The following is a 25252-nucleotide window of genomic DNA, read 5'->3' on the forward strand; positions in this document are numbered from 1 at the left end:
GGAGCAAACCGAGAAAAACGAACCAAAATCCAAGCGGTTGCAGCAATGCAGATTCTTTATTGTGGATGAAAAGGCCACAGGCGGTGTCAGCGAGAGACAAACCAGCAGCAAGGCATTGGAAACACGAAAACCCCAAGGCAGCAGCGAGGCCCAGCCCAGGGCTCCAGCCCAGAGATTGCCCCTTCCCAGGGCAAGTTCGGGGCTCGGAGCAGGGCGAAGCAGGGCAGAGCCTCAGCCCAGGCTGGGCACAGAGGGCTGGTGTGGCAGAGAGGGGGCAGCTTTTGGAGGCAGTCCTGGGAGCCCCAAAGGTGCCAGCCGAGGCTCTGCAGGGTCACCTGGCAGTGACGGGGACCCTGCAGCTCCCGGGGCTGCTGGGCCGGCCCTGAGCAGGGGCTGCAGCTTCACCCCGGCTCAGACGGCACAAGACAGCAGGGGCTGCTGGAGGAGCCCGCGGGCAGGGGCAGCGCTGAACTCCGCTGGGATTTGGGGCTTAGCAGGGCCCACAGGAGCCCCCGAAGGACCTGGACCCGCGGCCACAGATCCCAGAGCCCCCAAAACCGCCAAAGCTGCCATAACCCCCAAAACCTCCATAGCCCCCAAAGCCCCCAAGGCCCCCAAAGGCCCCGTAGCCTCCACGGCTTCCAAAGGCGCCCCCGGAGCTGGCTCCCACATAGGGAGCTCCGGCCGAGCCCACGGCGCTCTGCTGCGGGAAGGAGCTGAGGATGGGCCCGGGGAAGGTGACCACCGAGGCCGGGGGCTGGATGACCACCGTGGAGTCGGGGCACTGCCGCACGCAGGGCTCGTTGCAAGTGTCAGCCAGAGGGGCCGGGGTGGCCACCCCGCAGCTGGGGACACACAGGCTGGAGCAGGACATCCTTCGGCTCGGCTGGCAAAGCTGCAAGACAAGGCACAGCCACGGCTCACACCAAGGACTCGGCCCAAAGCCCTGCTGCTCTTGCCCACCTGCTCCCCGTGGCCCAGGACTCGCTCACGATCATCCCAGGCCTTCCCAGCAAGGCCCTGGCACGGCTGGCACAGCTCCTGGAATCCCCTACTACCCTCACCACCCCCGGCTCTCGCCTGCCTGTGGCAATGAAGAAAAACTCCCTCATCCAAATCACCAGGCTCCCAGAGGCCTTGAGCCCACTGGTGTTACCCCAAGCACCCCAACCTTGACCTGGGACAGCTGCTGCAGCACGGGCACAGAGATTCCTTGGGAAATGGCAGCAAAGATTCCCTGGGGAAGGCACAGAGGAGGAAGGGGGGACGGAGGGAAGAGGGAAGGCTCGGACTCACCACAGCGATCAATGAGCAGAGTCAAGTGGGGAGAGCTGGATGGAGCCCTGTGGAGCCCTTGGACATTTTATACAGCCCGGAGTGCCTGGGGCACTGTCCAGGGGGTTGGGGCAAACCCAAGTAATTAGGAATTCAAGCGGACAAGTAAAATGACACAGCTAATGATGGGGAACATTTCTTTGTCATCCCCTTTTTGCAGATATTGGTGTGCAAACGTGTCTCGACCGATGAGAGGAACAGTCATAGCCCATCATTACATGACAGCCAGGGTGCTGCTGGAGCTCAGCTCACAGCCCCAATAAACCCTGCTCTGTCCCTAATTCCTCACATTGCTTACAAAGAATGCCGAGCATCCTTTGGGACGTGCTGTGCCCAGCCCCGCCACCCTGAGCCCCAGCCCGGCCGTGCCCGTGAACCAGCCAAGCCCAGCTGGGCCTGTCCTGGGCCACGGGCAGAGCCAGCCTGGCTCTGGGGGGCTCGGCCAAGAGGCCCTGGGCCAGCCCTCGGGGCCAGCTGGGCAATGCAGCCCCTCCAGGAGGGCTCGGCCAGGGCCCAGCTGGCAGACACGGGATGGGAGGAGCCACAGGGACCCGGCCCCGCTGCTGCCCTTCGGCCCCTCCCGTGGTGTCCCCTCTGTCACGGCTCTCCCGGGCTCTGGCCCGCCGCTTTCCCCCTTCCCTGGGGGTTTGAGGCTTGCCTACTAGTGGCATCTGCCCCCTCTGCTCTTTGCGGGACCATCAAGGGAAACTGGGACATGGAAACCCCAATGTCCTGCAGAACCTCTGAGGGGCAATTCACAGACATGGCAGGGAACCCCAAAACCTTGCAATGGACATTTCTGCTGGCACTGGCAGTCGGTGGGATTTGGGAGACACCCCGAGAGTGCTTCTACTTTGCCCAAGCTGCCACTGCCTCTGTTTACCAGCCCATAAAAGGTCGGTAATGACAGGGGTGATGGCTGGGGCCGCGCTTCCAAGGTGCTGCCAGATGCCGGGAATTGTTCTCTGTAAGCAAAGTGAGGGATTAGGGACAGAGCAGGGTTTATTGGGGCTGTGGGCTGAGCTCCAGCAGCACCCTGGCTGTCACCTAATGATGGGCCATGGCTGTGCCTGCAAGCGCCTCTCTCTTGTCCACTCATGTCCACACCAATGTCCACAATGGGGGAATGACAGAATTTTCTTGCGTCCCCTCAATTTATGAAGCTTCTCAGCGTGAATTCCAAATTACTGGGGGGGATCTGCCCGCACCCCCCTTCCTGAAGCCCCAGGCTCTCTGGGGTGTATAAAAGGGCTGAGCTCCTTCCACAGCTCCATCCACACTCCAGCACTTGACTCCTCTCATCACTCGGGTAAGTGCAGCTCTGTGAAGCCTCTTGAGGATCTCTCTCAACACCACTCCAGCCTCACACCTTTGCCTCTTTCCCGGGGTGTTTTCCAGAAGCCTCTACCAGTCTCCAGGATGTCCTGCTGTGTCCCCAGCTGCGGCGTGGCCTCCCCGGCCCCTCTGGCTGACACCTGCAACCAGCCCTGCGTGCGGCAGTGCCCCGACTCCACGGTGGTCATCCAGCCCCCGGCCTCGGTGGTCACCTTCCCCGGGCCCATCCTCAGCTCCTTCCCGCAGCAGAGCGCCGTGGGCTCGGCCGGAGCTCCCTACGTCGGAGGCGGCTTCGGCGGCTCCTCCGGACGCCGTGCGGGCTCCGGCGGCTCCGGGGGCTTTGGGGGCTATGGAGGTTTTGGGGGATTCGGAGGTTTTGGAGGCAGCTGCGGCGTCCCCAGAGGCTGCGGGCCCTGCTAAGCCCCAGCCCGAGCGCGCCCCCCGAGCCGGGAGAGCTCCAGGAACGCGCCCGGCCCATCCCCGCTCGCCAAGGCCCGATGGAAGAACAGACCGGCAGACATCCCCCGGCCCCGCTCCGCCGCCTTCCTGCCGCGCTTGGAGCCCCGCAGCGATCGCTGACCGCTCCTGGCAAGACCCCAAATCGCCTCCGGCTCTGCCGGGGGCCGGGACACGCGGGGAGCCCTCGCCCAGGGCCCCGCTCCGCTGCCGACCCCTCCTTGCCCCCGCACGGCAATAAAACCTAGCTCGCATTGCAATGGTCACCGGCTCTCGGCTGCTCTGTGCTCCGCACCCGCTGCCCAGCCCGGGCCGCTTTCCTCTGGGGTTCCGCCAGCCCCGCTCAGCGACGGCGGAGGAGAAGCCCCGGCAGCTGCCCGGGCTCCTCCTGCCCGTCCTTGGCCAGCCCAGCCCCGCAGCAGAGTCCCCCCGAGCCAGACCCTGCCCGGCCCCTGGCACGGGGCCTCTCCCGCTCCCTGCCCGGCCCCTGCCCGCTGCGGGCTCCTCTCGGCAGCCCCACAGGAGCCCTGGGCCCCACCGCCAGCCCCCTGGCCGTGGGACACTGCCCGAGGGCCGCTGGAGCCCCAGGGCCCTGGGCAGTGGGGGGCGAGTGCAGCCCCCCAAGGGAGCCGGCCCCGCTCGGGGCTCTCGGGAGGCCCCGGCTCCGCAGGGAGAGGGAGAGCAGCACCACAACCGCACCCACTGCTCCCTCATCCCCTCCACCATTCCTGCACCGCCGCTGCCTCCTGCTCCCGCTTCTCCCGGGGATTCCAGCGCGGCTCCTCAGAGCGCTGCCGGCCCCGCCTCGCCCCCGCTGCAGCTGCAGAAGCCCCTCCTGGCACCGCCAGTGTCACCCAGGCCTCGCCAGGGACACGGCTCTGCCCAGGAGCAGCAGCAGAACTGCCCACAGCCCCGGGATCCACAACACACCGGCCTGGCCTTTGCCAACCCTGCTCATGCTGAATGACATGGCCAACATTAAAATATTATTTAATAGATTGGTAATACTGGATACATTGGAACTATTGCCATAATAGGCATACACATTGCTAGAATATTGTCTATATGAACTTAAAACAAGTATGGAACCCCAAACCCAGGGAGCTTTTGTTGTTTATTTGATCTGAGAAAGGAATTTTCAGACTGATCAATAGACAAAGGAAGGGACCTCGTGGAGGTGGGAACTCCAAGCTCCTGCTCCAAGAGCTCCACGAGACTGAACCCTGTGGTGGTTCCATGGCGTGGAGAGGAGACTGGGCAAGATCTGCTCGGGTCTGTCTCCTCCCTTCCCAGCTGCCTCCACCTCAAGGCCGACAGACCAGAACACCTGGGACATGCAGCGGTCATCCTGCATTTCCCTGCACCTTCCATGTGCCCCAGCAATGCCAGCCCAGTGTGGGAGAGGTTTTACAGCGACTTCTGTGAGCCAGAGAGAAGTTTAAGAAGAGGATCCGTGTTCACCCCTGAAAGAATTTCCTATCGAGGTCGTTGACACAGAAACCAAGAAAGAAAGGAGAAATAAGAGACACCTGCAGCTGCCTCTTCCAATGCGCACTTTGTTTGTCTCTCCTGACCAATGAGAAAAGTGTGAATTCCTGAGTTTTGTAGGCATGTATAAAAAGCTTGCGTGCTAGAATAAAACCAGGTTTGAAGCCTTCTGAAAATGCAGTGTGTTGCTCTGTGTTGTGACCATCTCAACTGCAACAGGGCAGTCCCAGAGGTGATTTCAGCTTTGCTGCTTCGGCTGAGGATTCGGAAGAGTTTCTGCAGGAGCCTCATGGTCCATTACCACATGTGGTCATCGAGGGCTTTGGGGATGTCCTTCAGCTCCTGCTGCTGGGAGAGCACGGGGAGCTGTGAGGGATGTGCTCCCCAGAGGCAGCGGGGTCAGACATGCCCAGCTGGGATACACGGAGCCAGCTGTGCCCGGGCTCCAGGGCACCTCCCAGGGCGATTGCAAGAGCCCAGCAGACAGCCCAGAGACTGGGGCAGCGGGAAAAGGGAGGATGAAGGAAAACCAGGAGTCAACATTGCAATGCAAGAGAGCTTTTATTGCAGGGGGAGGGCAGGAGGGGCTGGGCAGAGGAGCAGGGCCACGGCAAAAGGCTTGCCATGGCCTGGCCCTGGGCACAGCCGGGCGAGCAGGAGCAGCAGCCCCGGGCCAGTCTCTAGCACCAGGGCACCAGGAGGCCCACGGGGATGCTCAGGAAGGGCAGGGACAAGGCAGAGCTGGTTCCCAAGCTGGCACGAGGCTGCCGAGGTGCGGAGCCTGGCCATGCCCAAGGGGTTTTGGTCCAGAGAGCGTCGGGTCGGGATGTGCCGGGGTTTCTCCTGGAGCACTTCTTGTTCTGAGGCAGCACTGGGGCTGGGGCTTAGCAGGGCCAGCAGTTGCCATTCAGGTAGCGGTGGCCACTGCTCCAGCCGCCGTAGCCACAGCTCCCATAGCCCCCATAGCCCCCAAGGCCTCCATAGCCCCAGCCTCCACAACCCCAGCCCCCGTAGCCTCCACGGCCTCCATAGCCCCAACCCCCGTAGCCACCACGGCTTCCATAGCCCCAGCCTCCATAACCTCCATAGCCCCCAAGGGCCCCGTAGCCTGCACGGCTTCCAAAGGCGCCCCCGGAGCCAGCTCCCACATAGGGAGCTCCGGCCGAGCCCACGGCGCTCTGCTGCGGGAAGGAGCTGAGGATGGGCCCGGGGAAGGTGACCACCGAGGCCGGGGGCTGGATGACCACCGTGGAGTCGGGGCACTGCCGCACGCAGGGCTCGTTGCAGGTGTCAGCCAGAGGGGCCGGGGTGGCCACCCCGCAGCTGGGGACACACAGGCTGGAGCAGGACATCCTTCGGCTCAGCTGGCAAAGCTGCAAGACAAGGCACAGCCACGGCTCACACCAAGGACTCAGCCCAATGCCCTGCTGCTCTCGCCCACCTGCTCCCCGTTGCCCAGAACTTGCTCACGATCATCCCAGCCCTTCTGAACACAGCCCCGTCCCATCAAAATGCCTGCTCACATCCCTTGCTGCCCTCACCATCCCGGAGTCTTGCTTGCCCATGGCAATGAAGAAGACTTTGACATCCGAAAGAGCAAAGTCCTCAAGCTTCCAAAAGCCCTCAGTCGCCTGGTGTAGCCCCAGCCTTCCCAGCTCTGCACTTGCAGAGCAAGAGGGGCACACAGCCAAAGGTTCCCCCAGAAAGCCCCAAAGATTCCTTGAGAAAGCCACGGATGGAGAAGGAAAGAGGAGGAAATGCTGGACTTACCAAGTTGACAAGGCGAGTCAAGCAGTGGAAGGTGGATAGAGCTCTGTGAAACCTTTGGGCCTTTTATACATCTCCCCAAGGGCCTGGGGCATCAGGAAAGGGAGCGGTGGCAAAAAAACCAGGTAATTAGGAATTCAAGCTGACAAGCTACATCAGAGAGATAATGACGCAATACAATTATAGACATCAACATCGGGGAGATTGGTGTGGAAACGTGCCCTGGACCCATGGGAGGAACAGCCATGGCCCATCATTACATGACAGCCAGGGTGCTGCTGGAGCTCAGCAAACAGCCCCAATAAACCCTGCTCTGTCCCTAATCCCTCACGTTGCTTACAAAGAATGCCGAGCATCCTTTGGGACGTGCTGTGCCCAGCCCCGCCACCCTGAGCCCCAGCCCGGCCATGCCTGTGAACCAGCCGAGCCCAGCTGGGCCTGTCCTGGGCCACGGGCAGAGCCAGCCTGGCTCTGGGGGGCTCGGCCAAGAGGCCCTGGGCCAGCCCTCGGGGCCAGCTGGGCAATGCAGCCCCTCCAGGAGGGCTCGGCCAGGGCCCAGCTGGCAGACACGGGACGGGAGGAGCCACAGGGACCCGGCCCCGCTGCTGCCCTTCGGCCCCTCCCGTGGTGTCCCCTCTGTCACGGCTCTCCCGGGCTCTGGCCCGCCGCTTTCCCCCTTCCCTGGGGGTTTGGGGCTTGCCCACCAGTGGCATCTGCCCCCTCTGCTCTTTGCGGGACCATCAAGGGAAACTGGGACATGGAAACCCCAATGTCCTGCAGAACCTCCGAGGGGCAATTCACAGACATGGCAGGGAACCCCAAAACCTTGCAATGAACATTTCTGCTGGCACTGGCAGTCGGTGGGATTTGGGACATGGAATGTGCCTGGATGTCCCTGGAACTTTTGATTGTCCCTGGAACCTGGGACATCCCCTGGCCATGCTCCGCCGCCTTCCATCCGCTCTCGGTGCCCCGCAGCGATCGCTGCCGGCTCCCAGCACAGCCCCAGCTCGGCTCCTGGCCAGGAAATGCGGGGAGCCCTCGCCTAGGGGCCCCGCTTGGCGACGGCGGAGGAGAAGCCCCGGCAGCTGCCCGGCTCCTCCTGCCCGTCCTTGGCCAGCCCAGCCCCGCAGCAGAGTCCCCCCGAGCCAGACCCTGCCCGGCCCCTGGCACGGGGCCTCTCCCGCTCCCTGCCCGGCCCCTGCCCGCTGCGGGCTCCTCTCGGCAGCCCCACAGGAGCCCCGGGCCCCACCGCCAGCCCCCTGGCCGTGGGACACTGCCCGAGGGCCGCTGGAGCCCCAGGGCCCTGGGCAGTGGGGGGCGAGTGCAGCCCCCCAAGGGAGCCGGCCCCGCTCGGGGCTCTCGGGAGGCCCCGGCTCCGCAGGGAGAGGGAGAGCAGCACCACAACCGCACCCACTGCTCCCTCATCCCCCCCACCATTCCTGCGCTGCCACTGCCTCCTGCTCCCGCTTCTCCCGGGGATTCCAGCGCGGCTCCTCAGAGTGCTGCCGGCCCCACCTCGCCCCTGCTGCAGCTGCAGAAGCCCCTCCTGGCACCGCCGGTGTCACCCAGGCCTCGCCAGGGACACGGCTCTGCCCAGGAGCAGCAGCAGAACTGCCCACAGCCCTGGTGTCCTGGCTTGGAAGATAAGCATATATTCTATTTGCCCTCTGTCAGAGGTGGGGCTGGTTTCTTCTGGTAAGTTGGGCAGTTTTCTTATCTCTTCCAAGAGCAATGTCTCCCTCCGGGGAGATATCTTCTGTTAATGGGCCATTGAATGGCTCACTGCATGACTGAGAAAGTTACATCATCCCGTTGTAAGATCCTCCACCCTGAGGGAGGAGCCAAGCATCCTTACCTGCATAAAATCAGCATTTCTTGAGACAGCAACTCTGCCTGTTCACTGGATTCCCAGAGGAAGACCAGGCCCATCTACTCTATCACCAGACCTACAGAGAAAACTACACCCTTCTACGGGATCATTGCATCAGCAGCATTTCATCTGCCACTCCAGGAGCAGGAGGAGCAGCCACCATTAAACTGGACTATCACTAACACCCTGACTCCTCAGGGTGTCAGGTTTCTGACTCTATCAGTAGTTTTGTTTGTACTAATTACATTTTTTTTTTAATTTAGTTTTTTACTAGCAAAGAACTGTTATTGCCATTCCCATATCTTTGCCTCAGATCCTTTTTATTTTGAAATTGTGGTAATTTGGAGGGAGGGGTTTTACCTTTTCCATTTCACGGGAGGCCCTTGCCTTCCTTCACAGACTCTTCTCTTTTCAAATGAAGACAGATTTCGGCGCCCAACGTTGCGTACGAGGGCATTGAGAGGAAAAAAAGATTGCCAGTTCTTAAGTAATCTAAATTTTTTTTTTTTGTGTGTGTGTGTGTGTGTGTGCACATCTTTAAGTATCACCATGTGGTCTAGCTTACCCTGGTTTGATTGGCACCTGGCTGTGGCTATATTTCTCCCATTTGTAGGCCCTTATCTAGACATGGGTGACCTAGTTTAGGGCAAAATTTGGGAGAAGACCTCCGGAAGGAGCCCCTGAAAGCAAACCCCCACGGCCCTTCCCCCACCTGGTTCAGGAAGGATTTCCTCAGAGAGAAATGGAAAAACCCTGTTTATTTAACAAGCAAAACAGTCCCCAATACAGAAAAACAACACCAGATAACAAAACCCTTTCACGGTTCTGAAGAGATGACAAATTCAGAAAGTCTCTCCTGGGAGTGGTTGCCCAGCTATCAGTCTCCGGCGCTGGGGATGGCTGCTGCAGGTCACAAAAATGCAGGCTATCAGTGTTTCTTGGTGTTTCCCAGGTCCAGGTCCAGAGCAGGTTCAGTTAATATTCAGGAAAGGGAAAGGGAAGGGAAAAAGAAGCAGTCCAGGGTAAAAATTGGACTGCCTAGCTAAACTAAGTAATAAGCAAAAGCAAAAGCAAAAGCAAAAGCAAGCAAGCAAGCAAAGCCCAGCCAGCCAAGCCTCTGCCAGACACAGACCATGGGGGGAGGTGAGCCGACTGATAACAAGACAAAACAATCCTTCACTTTCTGAGTCAGTCCTGAAGGCACAGAACATAATATCAGGCATTAACAGAACACACGATTTGGGATACAAGCACCATACTGTCACCCTAGGACAATGGGTCCTATAACTAAGGCTGCTGTGGCTGTTACCCAGTTTGGCTTATGGGTTAATAAGGTGAGGAATTCATGGATCTTTAACTTCCTCTGGAAGGCAGGTACATGGATTCAGAGCTATCACACACTAACTGTACTTTTTTAGGGTTACTTTAATAATAGTACCTACTGTGAGGAAATGACACCAAGGGAAATTTTCTCCCAACCTTTTAACCATCTTTTTGGGTCTGCTCCACCAGCTTTTAAAGGGTTAAGATCCACTCTAAATGCTAATGACATCATACAATGGGTGGTGTTGCTGATAGGCCTGTTCTATTTAGCACTCAGAGATAAGGGAAGATTAACCTGGATAACTACCTTAACACCTACACCAGAGACTAGGGATACTGCTGCAGAGCCTGACCCTGCCCTGCAGCCCGCCTCAGAAATGAACCACCCAGATTGGGTGAGGGTTCTGGTTAAGGAGATACGTGAGATGCTGAAGGAGTGCATTTCCCCAGCTGGTGAGAAACCCTCCCTTTGCCTTGAAGAGGGACAGTCTAATAGTACAGCTGTGGAACCCACAGATGTTACAACTGTCCAGGTTCCAGCTGAACCACAAAGGCAGTCCCAACCAGCAGCAGTTGCCCCGGTAGAAACAAGGAGGTCTAAGATGAAAGCAGAACACCCAGATAGGGATAGGAATGGAGGAACCTCACAACCCACAGGAGAGCCAGAGGTTGCGATCATCACCGAGTCCCTGACGTATGAAAGTCTCTGTAACCTGCACAAAGACATTGTGCAACGAGGACGTGAGGCTTATACTACCTAGTTACTCTGGGTCTGGGACCTTATGGGTACAGGCATCCAGCTGGATGGTGGTGAGGCAAGGAACTTGGGACCCTTGACCCAGGACTCAGGTATGAATCAGATTTTTGTAAGGGAGCCAGGGTCCCTTTCTCTCTGGGAGCGGCTTTTATTGAGTGTCAGAAAGAGGTTTGTCCACAGGGAGAGAATGTAGGAGCACCATCATAGAATGCGCTGGAAGACCCTTGAGGAAGGCATCCAACAGCTGAGGGAAGTGGCAGTATTGAGGTACTCTTTGGGAGGGATGGAAAGCATGATAATGACCCTGACAAGGTCAGGTGCACAGGGCAAATGCTGTGGAGTCTAGCAAATCTTGGGCCATCTCAGTACACCACTTTCATCGCAACAATCGATGCTGACACTAACTGAGAGACAGTGGGTTCTGTTGCTAACAAACTTAGGAATTATGAGAGTATGATTAATGGCCCAATGCAGGCTCATATCTCAGCTGTGATTAAAGAGTTCAAAGAGGAGATGAGGGAGGAGATGAGGAAGGTTAATGCAGCACCTGTGCGAGTCACAGGCCCCAAAGTCAGAGCCCAACATTCCCCAGATAAAGAGAGAGGGTACACCCCAAAGGCTAATCTGTGGTTCTTCCTGCGTGACCATAGAAAAGACATGGGAAGGTAGGATGGGAAACCCACTTCTGTCCTGGCAGCACGGGTGTGTCAACTCAAAGAGGGAAACTAACCGGGGGAGTTCCACCAAAGTGAAGGTAGCCTCAACCTCCCATGACCAAGCTGTCAGGTACGATCTGTCAGACCCCCTTGAAAGAACCTCTAGTATATATGCCCAGGAAAAGAATAATAACCATGGTTAGAGGGGCCCTGTCCCTAGCCAGGGAGAGGCATGGGAAAACCGGAGCTTCTAGGCAGTGTAGATCCGATGGCCTGGCACATCAGAGCCACAAAAATATGATGCTTTAGTTGATACTGGTGTGCAGTGTACTCTGATACCATCGAGACATGTAGGGGCAGAGCCTGTTTCCATTGCTGGTGTGACAGGGGGATCACAGCAATTGACCCTAGTGGAAGCCGAGGTGAGCCTAACTAGGAAGGAGTGGAAAAAACATCCTATAGTGACTGGCCCAAACGTTGCGTGTATTCTAGGCATAGACTGCCTCCGGAACGGCTATTACAAAGACCCAAAGGGACTCAGGTGGGCTTTTAGAATAGCTGCTGTAGAAGCAGAGGACATTAAGCAATTAAACACCTTGCCTGGACTGTCAGAAAACCCATCTGCAGTAGGACTCCTAAGGGTAGAAGAGCAACCCGTGCCAATTGCGACCTCGACAGTGCACCACCGGCAGTATCAGACAGATCGAGATGCTGTAATCCCCATCCACAGAATGATTCGTGAGCTGGAGACCCAAGGGGTGGTCAGCAAAACCCGCTCACCCTTCAACAGCCCCATCTGGCCTGTGCGCAAATCTGACAGAGAATGGAGATTGGCTGTGGACTATCGTGGCTTAAATGAAGTGACTCCACTGCTGAGCGCTGCTGTACCGGATATGCTGGAACTCCAGGACGAGCTGGAGTCCAAGGCAGTAAATGGTATGCCACTATTGATATTTTTTCTCCATTCCTCTGGCAGCAGAATGCAGGCCTCAATTTGCTTTCACCTGGAAGGGCGTGCAGTACACCTGGAACCGACTGCCCTAGGGGTGGAAACACAGCCCCACCATCTGCCATGGACTGATCCAGGCTGCACTAGAAAAGGGTGAGGCTCCAGAACACCTACAACACATCAATGATATCATTGTGTGGGGGAGCACAGCGGCAGAAGTGTTTGAAAGAGGTAAGAGGATCATCCAGATATTGCTAGAAGCTGGCTTTGCCATCAAGAAAAGCAAAGTCAAGGGACCTACCCGAGAGATCCAGTTCCTGGGAGTGAAATGGCAAGATGGACAGCGCCAGATTCCCACTGAAGTCGTCAACAAGATCACAAGCGATGTCTCCACCAACCAGCAAAAAGGAAACACAAGCTTTCCTAGGTGCCATAGGTTTTTAGAGAATGCACATTCCCGAGTATAGCCAGACTGTGAGCCCTCTTTACCTGGTCACCTGCAAAAAGAACGATTTCCACTGGGGCTCTAAGCAGCAACAAGCATTCACCCAGATTGAGCAGGAGATTGCTCATGCTGTAGCCCTTGGCCCAGTCAAGATGGGACCAGAAGTCAAGAATGTGCTCTACTCTGCAGCTGGGAACAATGGTTTGTCCTGGAGCCTTTAGCAGAAAGTGCCTGGTGAGACTCGAGGCCGACCACTGGGATTCTGGAGCTGAAGTTACAGAGAGTCCAAAGCCAACTACACCCCCACAGAGAAGGAAATCTTGGCTGCCTATGAAGGAGTTCAAGCAGCCTCGAAGGGGATTGGCACAGAAGCACAACTCCTCCTGGCACCCCGACTCCCGGTGCTGGGGTGAATGTTCAAAAGAAAGGTTCCTACTACCCACCATGCCACTGACGCCACATGGAGCAAATGGATTGCCCTCATCACCCAGCACGCCCGTATTGGAAACCTGAATTGCCCTGAGATTTTAGAGATAATTACGAACTGGCCAGAAGGTGAAAACTTTAGTATCAGTGACAATGAGAAGCAGGTACAAGCGACAAGGGCTGAAGAAGCTCCACCATATAACCAACTACCAGCAGAGGAAACACGCTACGCCCTTTTCACTGACGGTTCCTGTCACATCGTAGAGATGAACCGGAAGTGGAAAGCAGTTGTATGGAGCCCCACACGACAAGTTGCACAAGCTACTGAAGGGGAAGGTGGATCGAGCCAACTTGCTGAACTCAAGGCCATTCAGCTGGCCCTGGACATTGCTAAAAGGGAGAAGTGGCCAAAGCTCTACCTTTATACCGATTCATAGATAGTAGCCAATGCTCTGTGGGGCTGGCTAGGAAGGTGGAGAAAGGCCAACTAGCAACATAGAAGAAAACCAATCTGGGCTGCTAATATATAGAAAGACATTGCCTCTCGGGTAGAGAAACTAACAGTGAAAGTCCGTCATGTAGATGCCCATGTCCCCAAAAGTCGGGCTAATGAGGAGCATCGAAACAACGAGCAAGTAGATCAGGCATCAAGAATAGAAGTGTCAAAGATAGACTTAGATTGCCACCATAAGGGGGAGTTGTTCCTGGCTCAATGGGCTCATGATGCCTCAAGTCATCAGGGCAGAGATGACACCTACAAGTAGGCACGAGACCAAGGAGTAAATCTAACCATAGACAGCTTTTCCCAGGTTGTCCATGACTGTGAAACGTGTGCTGCCATCAAACAGGCCAAGCGAGTGAAGCCCCTGTGATATGGTGGACGGTGGTCCAAGTACAAGTATGGAGAGGCCTGGCAGATTGACTACATCACACTGCCCCAGACACGCCAAGGCAAGCGCTATGTGCTGACCATGGTGGAAGACACCACTGGATGGCTAGAGACGTACCCTGTGCCTCATGCCACTGCCCGGAACACCATCTCAAGCCTAGAAAAGCAAGTCCTGTAGAGACATGGCACACCTGAGAGAATTGAGTCTGACAATGGCACCCATTTCAAGAACGGCCTTATCAACACCTGGGCCAGAGAACATGGTATCGAATGGATATATCATATTTCCTATCATGCTCCAGCTGCCGGCAAAGTTGAATGGTACAACAGACTCCTTACACTACCCTGAAGACACTTGGTGGGGAACATTTAGAAACTGGGAAATGAACCTGGCAAAAGCAATCTCGATGGTCAACACCCGAGGGTCCATCAATCGAGCTGGTCCTGCCCAGTCAGAACCCTTGCACACAGTAAATAGAGATAAAATCCCTGTGTTACATCTGAAAGGTATTTTAGGAAAAACTGTTTAGCTTAATCCCACCTCAGGCAAAGACAAACCCATTCGTGAGATTGTTTTTGCTCAAAGACGTGGTTACACTTAGTGGGTAATGCAGAAAGATGGAGAAACCCGTTGCGTACCACAGGGAAACCGAGTCTTAAGTGAGAACTGAGTGTAAGATTTCATTGTGATGCAGATGGAAATAGAATAAGGGGTGGAAAATGTCCTGGCTTGTAAGATAAACATATATTCTATTTGCCATCTGTCAGAGGTGGGGCAGGTTTCTTCTGGTAAGTTGGGCAGTTTTCTTATCTCTTCCAAGAGCAATGTCTCCCTCCGGGGAGATATCTTCTGTTAATGGGCCATTGAATGGCTCACTGCATGACTGAGAAAGTTACATCATCCCGTTGTAAGATCCTCCACCCTGAGGGAGGAGCCAAGCATCCCTACCTGCATAAAATCAGCATTTCTTGAGACAGCAACTCTGCCTGTTCACTGGATTCCCAGAGGAAGACCAGGCCCATCTACTCTATCACCAGACCTTCAGAGAAGGTCTGAGAAAAGGTCAGAGAAGGTCAGAGAAAACTACACCCTTCTACGGGATCATCGCATCAGCAGCATTTCATCTGCCACTCCAGGAGCAGGAGGAGCAGCCACCATTAAACTGGACTATCACTAACACCCTGACTCCTCAGGGTGTCAGGTTTCGGACTCTATCAGTAGTTTTGTTTGTACTAATTACATTTTTTAAATTTAGTTTTTTCCTAGTAAAGAACTGTTATTGCCATACCCATATCTTTGCCTCAGATCCTTTTTATTTTGAAATTGTGGTAATTTGGAGGGAGGGGTTTAACCTTTTCCATTTCACGGGAGGCCCTTGCCTTCCTTCACAGATTCCTCGCTATTCAAACAAAGACACCCGGGCTCCACGACACACCGGCCTGGCCTTTGCCAACCCTGCTCACGCTGAATGACATGGCCAACATTAAAATATTATTTAATAGACTGATAATACTGGATACATTGGAACTATTGCCATAATAGGCATACACATTGCTAGAATATTGTCTAAAACTGATCTATATGAACTTAAAACAAGTATGGAACCCCAAACCCAGGGAGCTTTTGTTGTTTATTTGATCTGAGGAAGGAATTTTCAGACTGATCAATAGACAAAGGAAGGGACCTCGTGGAGGTGGGAACTCCAAGCTCCTGCTCCAAGAGCTCCACGAGACTGAACCCTGTGGTGGTTCCATGGCGTGGAGAGGAGACTGGGCAAGATCTGCTCGGGTCTGTCTCCTCCCTTCCCAGCTGCCTCCACCTCAAGGCCGACAGGCCAGAACACCTGGGACATGCAGCGGTCATCCTGCATTTCCCTGCACCTTGCATGTGCCCCAGCAATGCCAGCCCAGTGTGGGAGAGGTTTTACAGCGACTTCTGTGAGCCAGAGAGAAGTTTAAGAAGAGGATCCGTGTTCACCCCTGAAAGAATTTCCTACCGAGGTCGTTGACACAGAAACCAAGAAGGAAAGAAGGAGAAATAAGAGACACCTGCAGCTGCCTCTTCCAATGTGCACTTTGTTTGTCTCTCCTGACCAATGAGAAAAGTGTAAATTCCTGAGTTTTGTAAGAATGTATAAAAAGCTTGCGTGCAAGAATAAAACCAGGTTTGAAGCCTTCTGAAAATGCAGTGTGTTGCTCTGTGTTGTGACCATCTCAACTGCAACAGGGCAGTCCCAGAGGTGATTTCAGCTTTGCTGCTTTGGCTGAGGATTCGGAAGAGTTTCTGCAGGAGCCTCGTGCTCCTTTCCCGTGATCAGTGAGGGCATTGGGGATATCCTGCGGCTCCTGCTGCTGGGAGAGCACGGGGAGCTGTGAGGGATGTGCTCCCCAGAGGCAGCGGGGTCAGACATGCCCAGCTGGGACACATGGAGCCAGCTGTGCCCGGGCTCCAGGGCACCTCCCAGGGCGATTGCAAGAGCCCAGCAGACAGCCCAGAGATTGGGGCAGTGGGAAAAGGGAGGATGAAGGAAAACCAGGAGTCAACATTGCAATGCAAGAGAGCTTTTATTGCAGGGGGAGGGCAGGAGGGGCTGGGCAGAGGAGCAGGGCATGGCCAAGAGCCTGCCGTGGCCTGGCCCTGGGCACAGCTGGGCGAGCAGGAGCAGCAGCCCCGGGCCAGTCTCTAGCACCAGGGCACCAGGAGCCCCGTGGGGATGCTCAGGAAGGGCAGGGACAAGGCAGAGCTGGTTCCCAAGCTGGCACGAGGCTGCCGAGGCGCGGAGCCCGGCCATGCCCAAGGGGTTTTGGTCCTGAGAGCGTCGGGTCGGGATGTGCCGGGGTTTCTCCTGGAGCACTTCTTGTTCTGAGGCAGCACTGGGGCTGGGGCTTAGCAGGGCCAGCAGTTGCCATTCAGGTAGCGGTGGCCACTGCTCCAGCCGCCGTAGCCACAGCTCCCATAGCCCCCATAGCCCCCAAGGCCTCCATAGCCCCAGCCTCCACAACCCCAGCCCCCGTAGCCTCCACGGCCTCCATAGCCCCAACCCCCGTAGCCACCACGGCTTCCATAGCCCCAGCCTCCATAACCTCCATAGCCCCCAAGGGCCCCGTAGCCCGCACGGCTTCCAAAGGCGCCCCCGGAGCCAGCTCCCACATAGGGAGCTCCGGCCGAGCCCACGGCGCTCTGCTGCGGGAAGGAGCTGAGGATGGGCCCGGGGAAGGTGACCACCGAGGCCGGGGGCTGGATGACCACCGTGGAGTCGGGGCACTGCCGCACGCAGGGCTCGTTGCAGGTGTCAGCCAGAGGGGCCGGGGTGGCCACCCCGCAGCTGGGGACACACAGGCTGGAGCAGGACATCCTTCGGCTCGGCTGGCAAAGCTGCAAGACAAGGCACAGCCACGGCTCACACCAAGGACTCGGCCCAAAGCCCTGCTGCTCTCGCCCACCTGCTCCCCGTGGCCCAGAACTCGCTCACGATCATCCCAGCCCTTCTGAACACAGCCCCGTCCCATCAAAATGCCTGCTCACATCCCTTGCTGCCCTCACCATCCCGGAGTCTTGCTTGCCCATGGCAATGAAGAAGACTTTGACATCCGAAGGAGCAAAGTCCTCAAGCTTCCAAAAGCCCTCAGTCGCCTGGTGTAGCCCCAGCCTTCCCAGCTCTGCACTGGCAGAGCAAGAGGGGCACACAGCCAAAGGTTCCCCCAGAAAGCCTCAAAGATTCCTTGAGAAAACCACGGATGGAGAAGGAAAGAGGAGGAAATGCTGGACTTACCAAGTTGACAAGGCGAGTCAAGCAGTGGAAGGTGGATAGAGCTCTGTGAAACCTTTGGGCCTTTTATACATCTCCCCAAGGGCCTGGGGCATCAGGAAAGGGAGCGGTGGCAAAAAAAACCAGGTAATTAGGAATTCAAGCTGACAAGCTACATCAGAGAGATAATGACGCAATACAATTATAGACATCAACATCGGGGAGATTGGTGTGGAAACGTGCCCTGGACCCATGGGAGGAACAGCCATGGCCCATCATTACATGACAGCCAGGGTGCTGCTGGAGCTCAGCAAACAGCCCCAATAAACCCTGCTCTGTCCCTAATCCCTCACGTTGCTTACAAAGAATGCCGAGCATCCTTTGGGACGTGCTGTGCCCAGCCCCGCCACCCTGAGCCCCAGCCCGGCCATGCCCGTGAACCAGCCGAGCCCAGCTGGGCCTGTCCTGGGCCACGGGCAGAGCCAGCCTGGCTCTGGGGGGCTCGGCCAAGAGGCCCTGGGCCAGCCCTCGGGGCCAGCTGGGCAATGCAGCCCCTCCAGGAGGGCTCGGCCAGGGCCCAGCTGGCAGACACGGGACGGGAGGAGCCACAGGGACCCGGCCCCGCTGCTGCCCTTCGGCCCCTCCCGTGGTGTCCCCTCTGTCACGGCTCTCCCGGGCTCTGGCCCGCCGCTTTCCCCCTTCCCTGGGGGTTTGGGGCTTGCCCACCAGTGGCATCTGCCCCCTCTGCTCTTTGCGGGACCATCAAGGGAAACTGGGACATGGAAACCCCAATGTCCTGCAGAACCTCCGAGGGGCAATTCACAGACATGGCAGGGAACCCCAAAACCTTGCAATGAACATTTCTGCTGGCACTGGCAGTCGGTGGGATTTGGGACATGGAATGTGCCTGGAACCTTTGATTGTCCCTGGAACCTGGGACATCCCCCGGCCATGCTCCATCGCCTTCCAGCCGCGCTCGGTGCCCCGCAGCGATCGCTGCCGGCTCCCAGCACAGCCCCAGCTCGGCTCCTGCTCTGCCCACGGCCGGGACACGCGGGGAGCCCTCGCCCAGCGCCCCGCTCGGCGACGGCGGAGGAGAAGCCCCGGCAGCTGCCCGGGCTCCTCCTGCCCGTCCTTGGCCAGCCCAGCCCCGCAGCAGAGTCCCCCCGAGCCAGACCCTGCCCGGCCCCTGGCACGGGGCCTCTCCCGCTCCCTGCCCGGCCCCTGCCCGCTGCGGGCTCCTCTCGGCAGCCCCACAGGAGCCCCGGGCCCCACCGCCAGCCCCCTGGCTGTGGGACACTGCCCGAGGGCCGCTGGAGCCCCAGGGCCCTGGGCAGTGGGGGGCGAGTGCAGCCCCCCAAGGGAGCCGGCCCCGCTTGGGGCTCTCGGGAGGCCCCGGCTCCGCAGGGAGAGGGAGAGCAGCACCACAACCGCACCCACTGCTCCCTCATCCCCTCCACCATTCCTGCGCTGCCACTGCCTCCTGCTCCCGCTTCTCCCGGGGATTCCAGCGCGGCTCCTCAGAGCGCTGCCGGCCCCGCCTCGCCCCCGCTGCGGCTGCAGAAGCCCCTCCTGGCACCGCCAGTGTCACCCAGGCCTCGCCAGGGACACGGCTCTGCCCAGGAGCAGCAGCAGAACTGCCCACAGCCCCGGGATCCACAACACACCGGCCTGGACTTTGCCAACCCTGCTCACGCTGAATGACATGGCCAACATTAAAATATTATTTAATAGACTGATAATACTGGATACATTGGAACTATTGCCATAATAGGCATACACATTACTAGAATTTTGTCTAAAACTGATCTATATGAACTTAAAACAAGTATGGAACCCCAAACCCAGGGAGCTTTTGTTGTTTATTTGATCTGAGGAAGGAATTTTCAGACTGATCAATAGACAAAGGAAGGGACCTCGTGGAGGTGGGAACTCCAAGCTCCTGCTCCAAGAGCTCCACGAGACTGAACCCTGTGGTGGTTCCATGGCGTGGAGAGGAGACTGGGCAAGATCTGCTCGGGTCTGTCTCCTCCCTTCCCAGCTGCCTCCACCTCAAGGCCGACAGGCCAGAACACCTGGGACATGCAGCGGTCATCCTGCATTTCCCTGCACCTTGCATGTGCCCCAGCAATGCCAGCCCAGTGTGGGAGAGGTTTACAGCGACTTCTGTGAGCCAGAGAGAAGTTTAAGAAGAGGATCCGTGTTCACCCCTGAAAGAATTTCCTACCGAGGTCGTTGACACAGAAACCAAGAAAGAAAGGAGAAATAAGAGACACCTGCAGCTGCCTCTTCCAATGTGCACTTTGTTTGTCTCTCCTGACCAATGAGAAAAGTGTGAATTCCTGAGTTTTGTAGGCATGTATAAAAAGCTTGCGTGCAAGAATAAAACCAGGTTTGAAGCCTTCTGAAAATGCAGTGTGTTGCTCTGTGTTGTGACCATCTCAACTGCAACAGGGCAGTCCCAGAGGTGATTTCAGCTTTGCTGCTTCGGCTGAGGATTCGGAAGAGTTTCTGCAGGAGCCTCGTGGTCCATTACCACATGTGGTCATCGAGGGCTTTGGGGATGTCCTTCAGCTCCTGCTGCTGGGAGAGCACGGGGAGCTGTGAGGGATGTGCTCCCCAGAGGCAGCGGGGTCAGACATGCCCAGCTGGGATACACGGAGCCAGCTGTGCCCGGGCTCCAGGGCACCTCCCAGGGCGATTGCAAGAGCCCAGCAGACAGCCCAGAGACTGGGGCAGCGGGAAATAGGAGGATGAAGGAAAACCAGGAGTCAACATTGCAATGCAAGAGAGCTTTTATTGCAGGGGGAGGGCAGGAGGGGCTGGGCAGAGGAGCAGGGCCACGGCCAAGGGCTTGCCATGGCCTGGCCCTGGGCACAGCCGGGCGAGCAGGAGCAGCAGCCCCGGGCCAGTCTCTAGCACCAGGGCACCAGGAGGCCCACGGGGATGCTCAGGAAGGGCAGGGACAAGGCAGAGCTGGTTCCCAAGCTGGCACGAGGCTGCCGAGGTGCGGAGCCTGGCCATGCCCAAGGGGTTTTGGTCCAGAGAGCGTCGGGTCGGGATGTGCCGGGGTTTCTCCTGGAGCACTTCTTGTTCTGAGGCAGCACTGGGGCTGGGGCTTAGCAGGGCCAGCAGTTGCCATTCAGGTAGCGGTGGCCACTGCTCCAGCCGCCGTAGCCACAGCTCCCATAGCCCCCATAGCCCCCAAGGCCTCCATAGCCCCAGCCTCCACAACCCCAGCCCCCGTAGCCTCCACGGCCTCCATAGCCCCAACCCCCATAGCCACCACGGCTTCCATAGCCCCAGCCTCCATAACCTCCATAGCCCCCAAGGGCCCCGTAGCCCGCACGGCTTCCAAAGGCGCCCCCGGAGCCAGCTCCCACATAGGGAGCTCCGGCCGAGCCCACGGCGCTCTGCTGCGGGAAGGAGCTGAGGATGGGCCCGGGGAAGGTGACCACCGAGGCCGGGGGCTGGATGACCACCGTGGAGTCGGGGCACTGCCGCACGCAGGGCTCGTTGCAGGTGTCAGCCAGAGGGGCCGGGGTGGCCACCCCGCAGCTGGGGACACACAGGCTGGAGCAGGACATCCTTCGGCTCGGCTGGCAAAGCTGCAAGACAAGGCACAGCCACGGCTCACACCAAGGACTCGGCCCAAAGCCCTGCTGCTCTTGCCCACCTGCTCCCCGTGGCCCAGAACTCGCTCACGATCATCCCAGCCCTTCTGAACACAGCCCCGTCCCATCAAAATGCCTGCTCACATCCCTTGCTGCCCTCACCATCCCGGAGTCTTGCTTGCCCATGGCAATGAAGAAGACTTTGACATCCGAAGGAGCAAAGTCCTCAAGCTTCCAAAAGCCCTCAGTCGCCTGGTGTAGCCCCAGCCTTCCCAGCTCTGCACTTGCAGAGCAAGAGGGGCACACAGCCAAAGGTTCCCCCAGAAAGCCTCAAAGATTCCTTGAGAAAACCACGGATGGAGAAGGAAAGAGGAGGAAATGCTGGACTTACCAAGTTGACAAGGTGAGTCAAGCAGTGGAAGGTGGATAGAGCTCTGTGAAACCTTTGGGCCTTTTATACATCTCCCCAAGGGCCTGGGGCATCAGGAAAGGGAGCGGTGGCAAAAAAAAACAGGTAATTAGGAATTCAAGCTGACAAGCTACATCAGAGAGATAATGACGCAATACAATTATAGACATCAACATCGGGGAGATTGGTGTGGAAACATGCCCCGGACCCATGGGAGGAACAGCCATGGCCCATCATTACATGACAGCCAGGGTGCTGCTGGAGCTCAGCTCACAGCCCCAATAAACCCTGCTCTGTCCCTAATCCCTCACGTTGCTTACAAAGAATGCCGAGCATCCTTTGGGACGTGCTGTGCCCAGCCCCGCCACCCTGAGCCCCAGCCCGGCCATGCCTGTGAACCAGCCGAGCCCAGCTGGGCCTGTCCTGGGCCATGGGCAGAGCCAGCCTGGCTCTGGGGGGCTCGGCCAAGAGGCCCTGGGCCAGCCCTCGGGGCCAGCTGGGCAATGCAGCCCCTCCAGGAGGGCTCGGCCAGGGCCCAGCTGGCAGACACGGGACGGGAGGAGCCACAGGGACCCGGCCCCGCTGCTGCCCTTCGGCCCCTCCCGTGGTGTCCCCTCTGTCACGGCTCTCCCGGGCTCTGGCCCGCCGCTTTCCCCCTTCCCTGGGGGTTTGGGGCTTGCCCACCAGTGGCATCTGCCCCCTTTGCGGGACCATCAAGGGAAACTGGGACATGGAAACCCCAATGTCCTGCAGAACCTCCGAGGGGCAATTCACAGACATGGCAGGGAACCCCAAAACCTTGCAATGAACATTTCTGCTGGCACTGGCAGTCGGTGGGATTTGGGACATGTCATGTGCCTGGATGTCCCTAGAACCTTTGATTGTCCCTGGAACCTGGGACATCCCCCGGCCATGCTCCATCGCCTTCCAGCCGCGCTGGGTGCCCTGCAGCGATCGCTGCCGGCTCCCAGCACAGCCCCAGCTCGGCTCCTGGCCAGGAAATGCGGGGAGCCCTCGCCCAGGGGCCCCGCTTGGCGACGGCGGAGGAGAAGCCCCGGCAGCTGCCCGGGCTCCTCCTGCCCGTCCTTGGCCAGCCCAGCCCCGCAGCAGAGTCCCCCCGAGCCAGACCCTGCCCGGCCCCTGGCACGGGGCCTCTCCCGCTCCCTGCCCGGCCCCTGCCCGCTGCGGGCTCCTCTCGGCAGCCCCACAGGAGCCCCGGGCCACACCGCCAGCCCCCTGGCCGTGGGACACTGCCCGAGGGCCGCTGGAGCCCCAGGGCCCTGGGCAGTGGGGGGCGAGTGCAGCCCCCCAAGGGAGCCGGCCCCGCTCGGGGCTCTCGGGAGGCCCCGGCTCCGCAGGGAGAGGGAGAGCAGCACCACAACCGCACCCACTGCTCCCTCATCCCCTCCACCATTCCTGCACCGCCGCTGCCTCCTGCTCCCGCTTCTCCCGGGGATTCCAGCGCGGCTCCTCAGAGCGCTGCCGGCCCCGCCTCACCCCCGCTGCGGCTGCAGAAGCCCCTCCTGGCACCGCCAGTGTCACCCAGGCCTCGCCAGGGACACGGCTCTGCCCAGGAGCAGCAGCAGAACTGCCCACAGCCCCGGGATCCACAACACACCGGCCTGGACTTTGCCAACCCTGCTCATGCTGAATGACATGGCCAACATTAAAATATTATTTAATAGATTGGTAATACTGGATACATTGGAACTATTGCCATTATAGGCATACACATTGCTAGAATATTGTCTAAAACTGATCTATATGAACTTAAAACAAGTATGGAACCCCAAACCCAGGGAGCTTTTGTTGTTTATTTGATCTGAGGAAGGAATTTTCAGACTGATCAATAGACAAAGGAAGGGACCTCGTGGAGGTGGGAACTCCAAGCTCCTGCTCCAAGAGCTCCACGAGACTGAACCCTGTGGTGGTTCCATGGCGTGGAGAGGAGACTGGGCAAGATCTGCTCGGGTCTGTCTCCTCCCTTCCCAGCTGCCTCCACCTCAAGGCCGACAGGCCAGAACACCTGGGACATGCAGCGGTCATCCTGCATTTCCCTGCACCTTGCATGTGCCCCAGCAATGCCAGCCCAGTGTGGGAGAGGTTTACAGCGACTTCTGTGAGCCAGAGAGAAGTTTAAGAAGAGGATCCGTGTTCACCCCTGAAAGAATTTCCTATCGAGGTCGTTGACACAGAAACCAAGAAAGAAAGGAGAAATAAGAGACACCTGCAGCTGCCTCTTCCAATGTGCACTTTGTTTGTCTCTCCTGACCAATGAGAAAAGTGTAAATTCCTGAGTTTTGTAGGAATGTATAAAAAGCATGTGTGCAAGAATAAAACCAGGTTTGAAGCCTTCTGAAAATGCAGTGTGTTGCTCTGTGTTGTGACCATCTCAACTGCAACAGCGCAGACCCAGAGGCGATTTCAGCTTTGCTGCTTCGGCTGAGGATTCGGAAGAGTTTCTGCAGGAGCCTCATGGTCCATTACTGTGGTCATCGAGGGCTTTGGGGATGTCCTTCAGCTCCTGCTGCTGGGAGAGCACGGGGAGCTGTGAGGGATGTGCTCCCCAGAGGCAGCGGGGTCAGACATGCCCAGCTGGGACACATGGAGCCAGCTGTGCCCGGGCTCCAGGGCACCTCCCAGGGCGATTGCAAGAGCCCAGCAGACAGCCCAGAGATTGGGGCAGCGGGAAAAGGGAGGATGAAGGAAAACCAGGAGTCAACATTGCAATGCAAGAGAGCTTTTATTGCAGGGGTAGGGCAGGAGGGGCTGGGCAGAGGAGCACAGCCATGGCCAAGAGCCTGCCGTGGCCTGGCCCTGGGCACAGCCGGGCGAGCAGGAGCAGCAGCCCCGGGCCAGTCTCTAGCACCAGGGCACCAGGAGCCCCGTGGGGATGCTCAGGAAGGGCAGGGACAAGGCAGAGCTGGTTCCCAAGCTGGCACGAGGCTGCCGAGGTGCGGAGCCTGGCCATGCCCGAGGGGTTTTGGTCAAGAGAGCGTCGGGTCGGGATGTGCCGGGGTTTCTCCTGGAGCACTTCTTGTTCTGAGGCAGCACTGGGGCTGGGGCTTAGCAGGGCCAGCAGTTGCCATTCAGGTAGCGGTGGCCACTGCTCCAGCCGCCGTAGCCACAGCTCCCATAGCCCCCATAGCCCCCAAGGCCTCCATAGCCCCAACCCCCGTAGCCACCACGGCTTCCATAGCCCCAGCCTCCATAACCTCCATAGCCCCCAAGGGCCCCGTAGCCCGCACGGCTTCCAAAGGCGCCCCCGGAGCCAGCTCCCACATAGGGAGCTCCTGCCGAGCCCACGGCGCTCTGCTGCGGGAAGGAGCTGAGGATGGGCCCGGGGAAGGTGACCACCGAGGCCGGGGGCTGGATGACCACCGTGGAGTCGGGGCACTGCCGCACACAGGGCTCGTTGCAGGTGTCAGCCAGAGGGGCCGGGGTGGCCACCCCGCAGCTGGGGACACACAGGCTGGAGCAGGACATCCTTGAGACTGGTGAAGGCTTCTGGAAAACGCCCTGTGAAGAAGCAAATGTGTAAGGAAGGAATTCCCTGGAAGGGGACCAAGAGAGATCCCCAACAGACTTCGGAGTTCTGCACTTACCCAGATGATGAGAGGAGTCAAGTGGAGAAGTGGGGATGGAGCTCTGCATGCAGCTCTGCCCTTTTATACACCCCAGAGAGCCTGGGGCTTCAGGAAAAGGGTGGTGACAAAAAACCCGAGTAATCAGGAATTCAGGGTGACGAGTGTCATCAGAGCGATAATGTTGCAAGATAATT

General features: G+C 58.1%; 6 protein-coding genes across 7 annotated transcripts; 1 reads left to right on the forward strand and 5 right to left on the reverse strand.

The window, feature by feature from the left end:
- Nucleotides 1-227: 227 nt before the first annotated feature.
- Nucleotides 228-3566, reverse strand: LOC128801397 (claw keratin-like). Of its 2 annotated transcripts, none has more exons than XM_053967257.1 (2): nt 3394-3566; nt 228-895 (listed from the first exon to the last, which is right to left on the reverse strand). In XM_053967257.1, the coding sequence occupies exon 2, from the start codon at nt 872-874 to the stop codon at nt 491-493; it is 384 nt and encodes a 127-aa protein (XP_053823232.1). In that variant the 5' UTR covers nt 875-895; nt 3394-3566; the 3' UTR covers nt 228-490. The 2 variants fall into 2 exon arrangements, with proteins under 2 accessions (XP_053823232.1, XP_053823233.1); XM_053967258.1 differs by lacking the exon at nt 3394-3566 and adding an exon at nt 2705-2770.
- On the forward strand, nt 1674-3264 carry LOC128801398 (claw keratin-like). The gene has a single exon (XM_053967259.1). The coding sequence runs from the start codon at nt 2755-2757 to the stop codon at nt 3088-3090; it is 336 nt and encodes a 111-aa protein (XP_053823234.1). The 5' UTR covers nt 1674-2754; the 3' UTR covers nt 3091-3264.
- Nucleotides 3567-5268: 1702 nt separating the features above from the next.
- LOC128801308 (claw keratin-like) lies at nt 5269-5970 on the reverse strand. The gene has a single exon (XM_053967124.1). The coding sequence runs from the start codon at nt 5964-5966 to the stop codon at nt 5499-5501; it is 468 nt and encodes a 155-aa protein (XP_053823099.1). The 5' UTR covers nt 5967-5970; the 3' UTR covers nt 5269-5498.
- Nucleotides 5971-16586: 10616 nt separating this feature from the next.
- LOC128801316 (claw keratin-like) lies at nt 16587-17549 on the reverse strand. Its single transcript, XM_053967131.1, has 2 exons — nt 17473-17549; nt 16587-17075 (listed from the first exon to the last, which is right to left on the reverse strand). The coding sequence occupies exon 2, from the start codon at nt 17052-17054 to the stop codon at nt 16587-16589; it is 468 nt and encodes a 155-aa protein (XP_053823106.1). The 5' UTR covers nt 17055-17075; nt 17473-17549.
- A 2707-nt stretch (nt 17550-20256) lies between these two features.
- LOC128801307 (claw keratin-like) lies at nt 20257-21527 on the reverse strand. The gene is made up of 2 exons (XM_053967123.1): nt 21454-21527; nt 20257-21056 (listed from the first exon to the last, which is right to left on the reverse strand). The coding sequence occupies exon 2, from the start codon at nt 21033-21035 to the stop codon at nt 20568-20570; it is 468 nt and encodes a 155-aa protein (XP_053823098.1). The 5' UTR covers nt 21036-21056; nt 21454-21527; the 3' UTR covers nt 20257-20567.
- Nucleotides 21528-24537: 3010 nt separating this feature from the next.
- On the reverse strand, nt 24538-24957 carry LOC128801318 (claw keratin-like). The gene has a single exon (XM_053967136.1). It carries the CDS (start codon nt 24955-24957, stop codon nt 24538-24540), a length of 420 nt encoding a protein of 139 aa, XP_053823111.1.
- Nucleotides 24958-25252: the final 295 nt, after the last annotated feature.

This window comes from Vidua chalybeata, chromosome 29 (assembly GCF_026979565.1).
Source record: "Vidua chalybeata isolate OUT-0048 chromosome 29, bVidCha1 merged haplotype, whole genome shotgun sequence".
Taxonomy (NCBI): domain Eukaryota; kingdom Metazoa; phylum Chordata; class Aves; order Passeriformes; family Viduidae; genus Vidua; species Vidua chalybeata.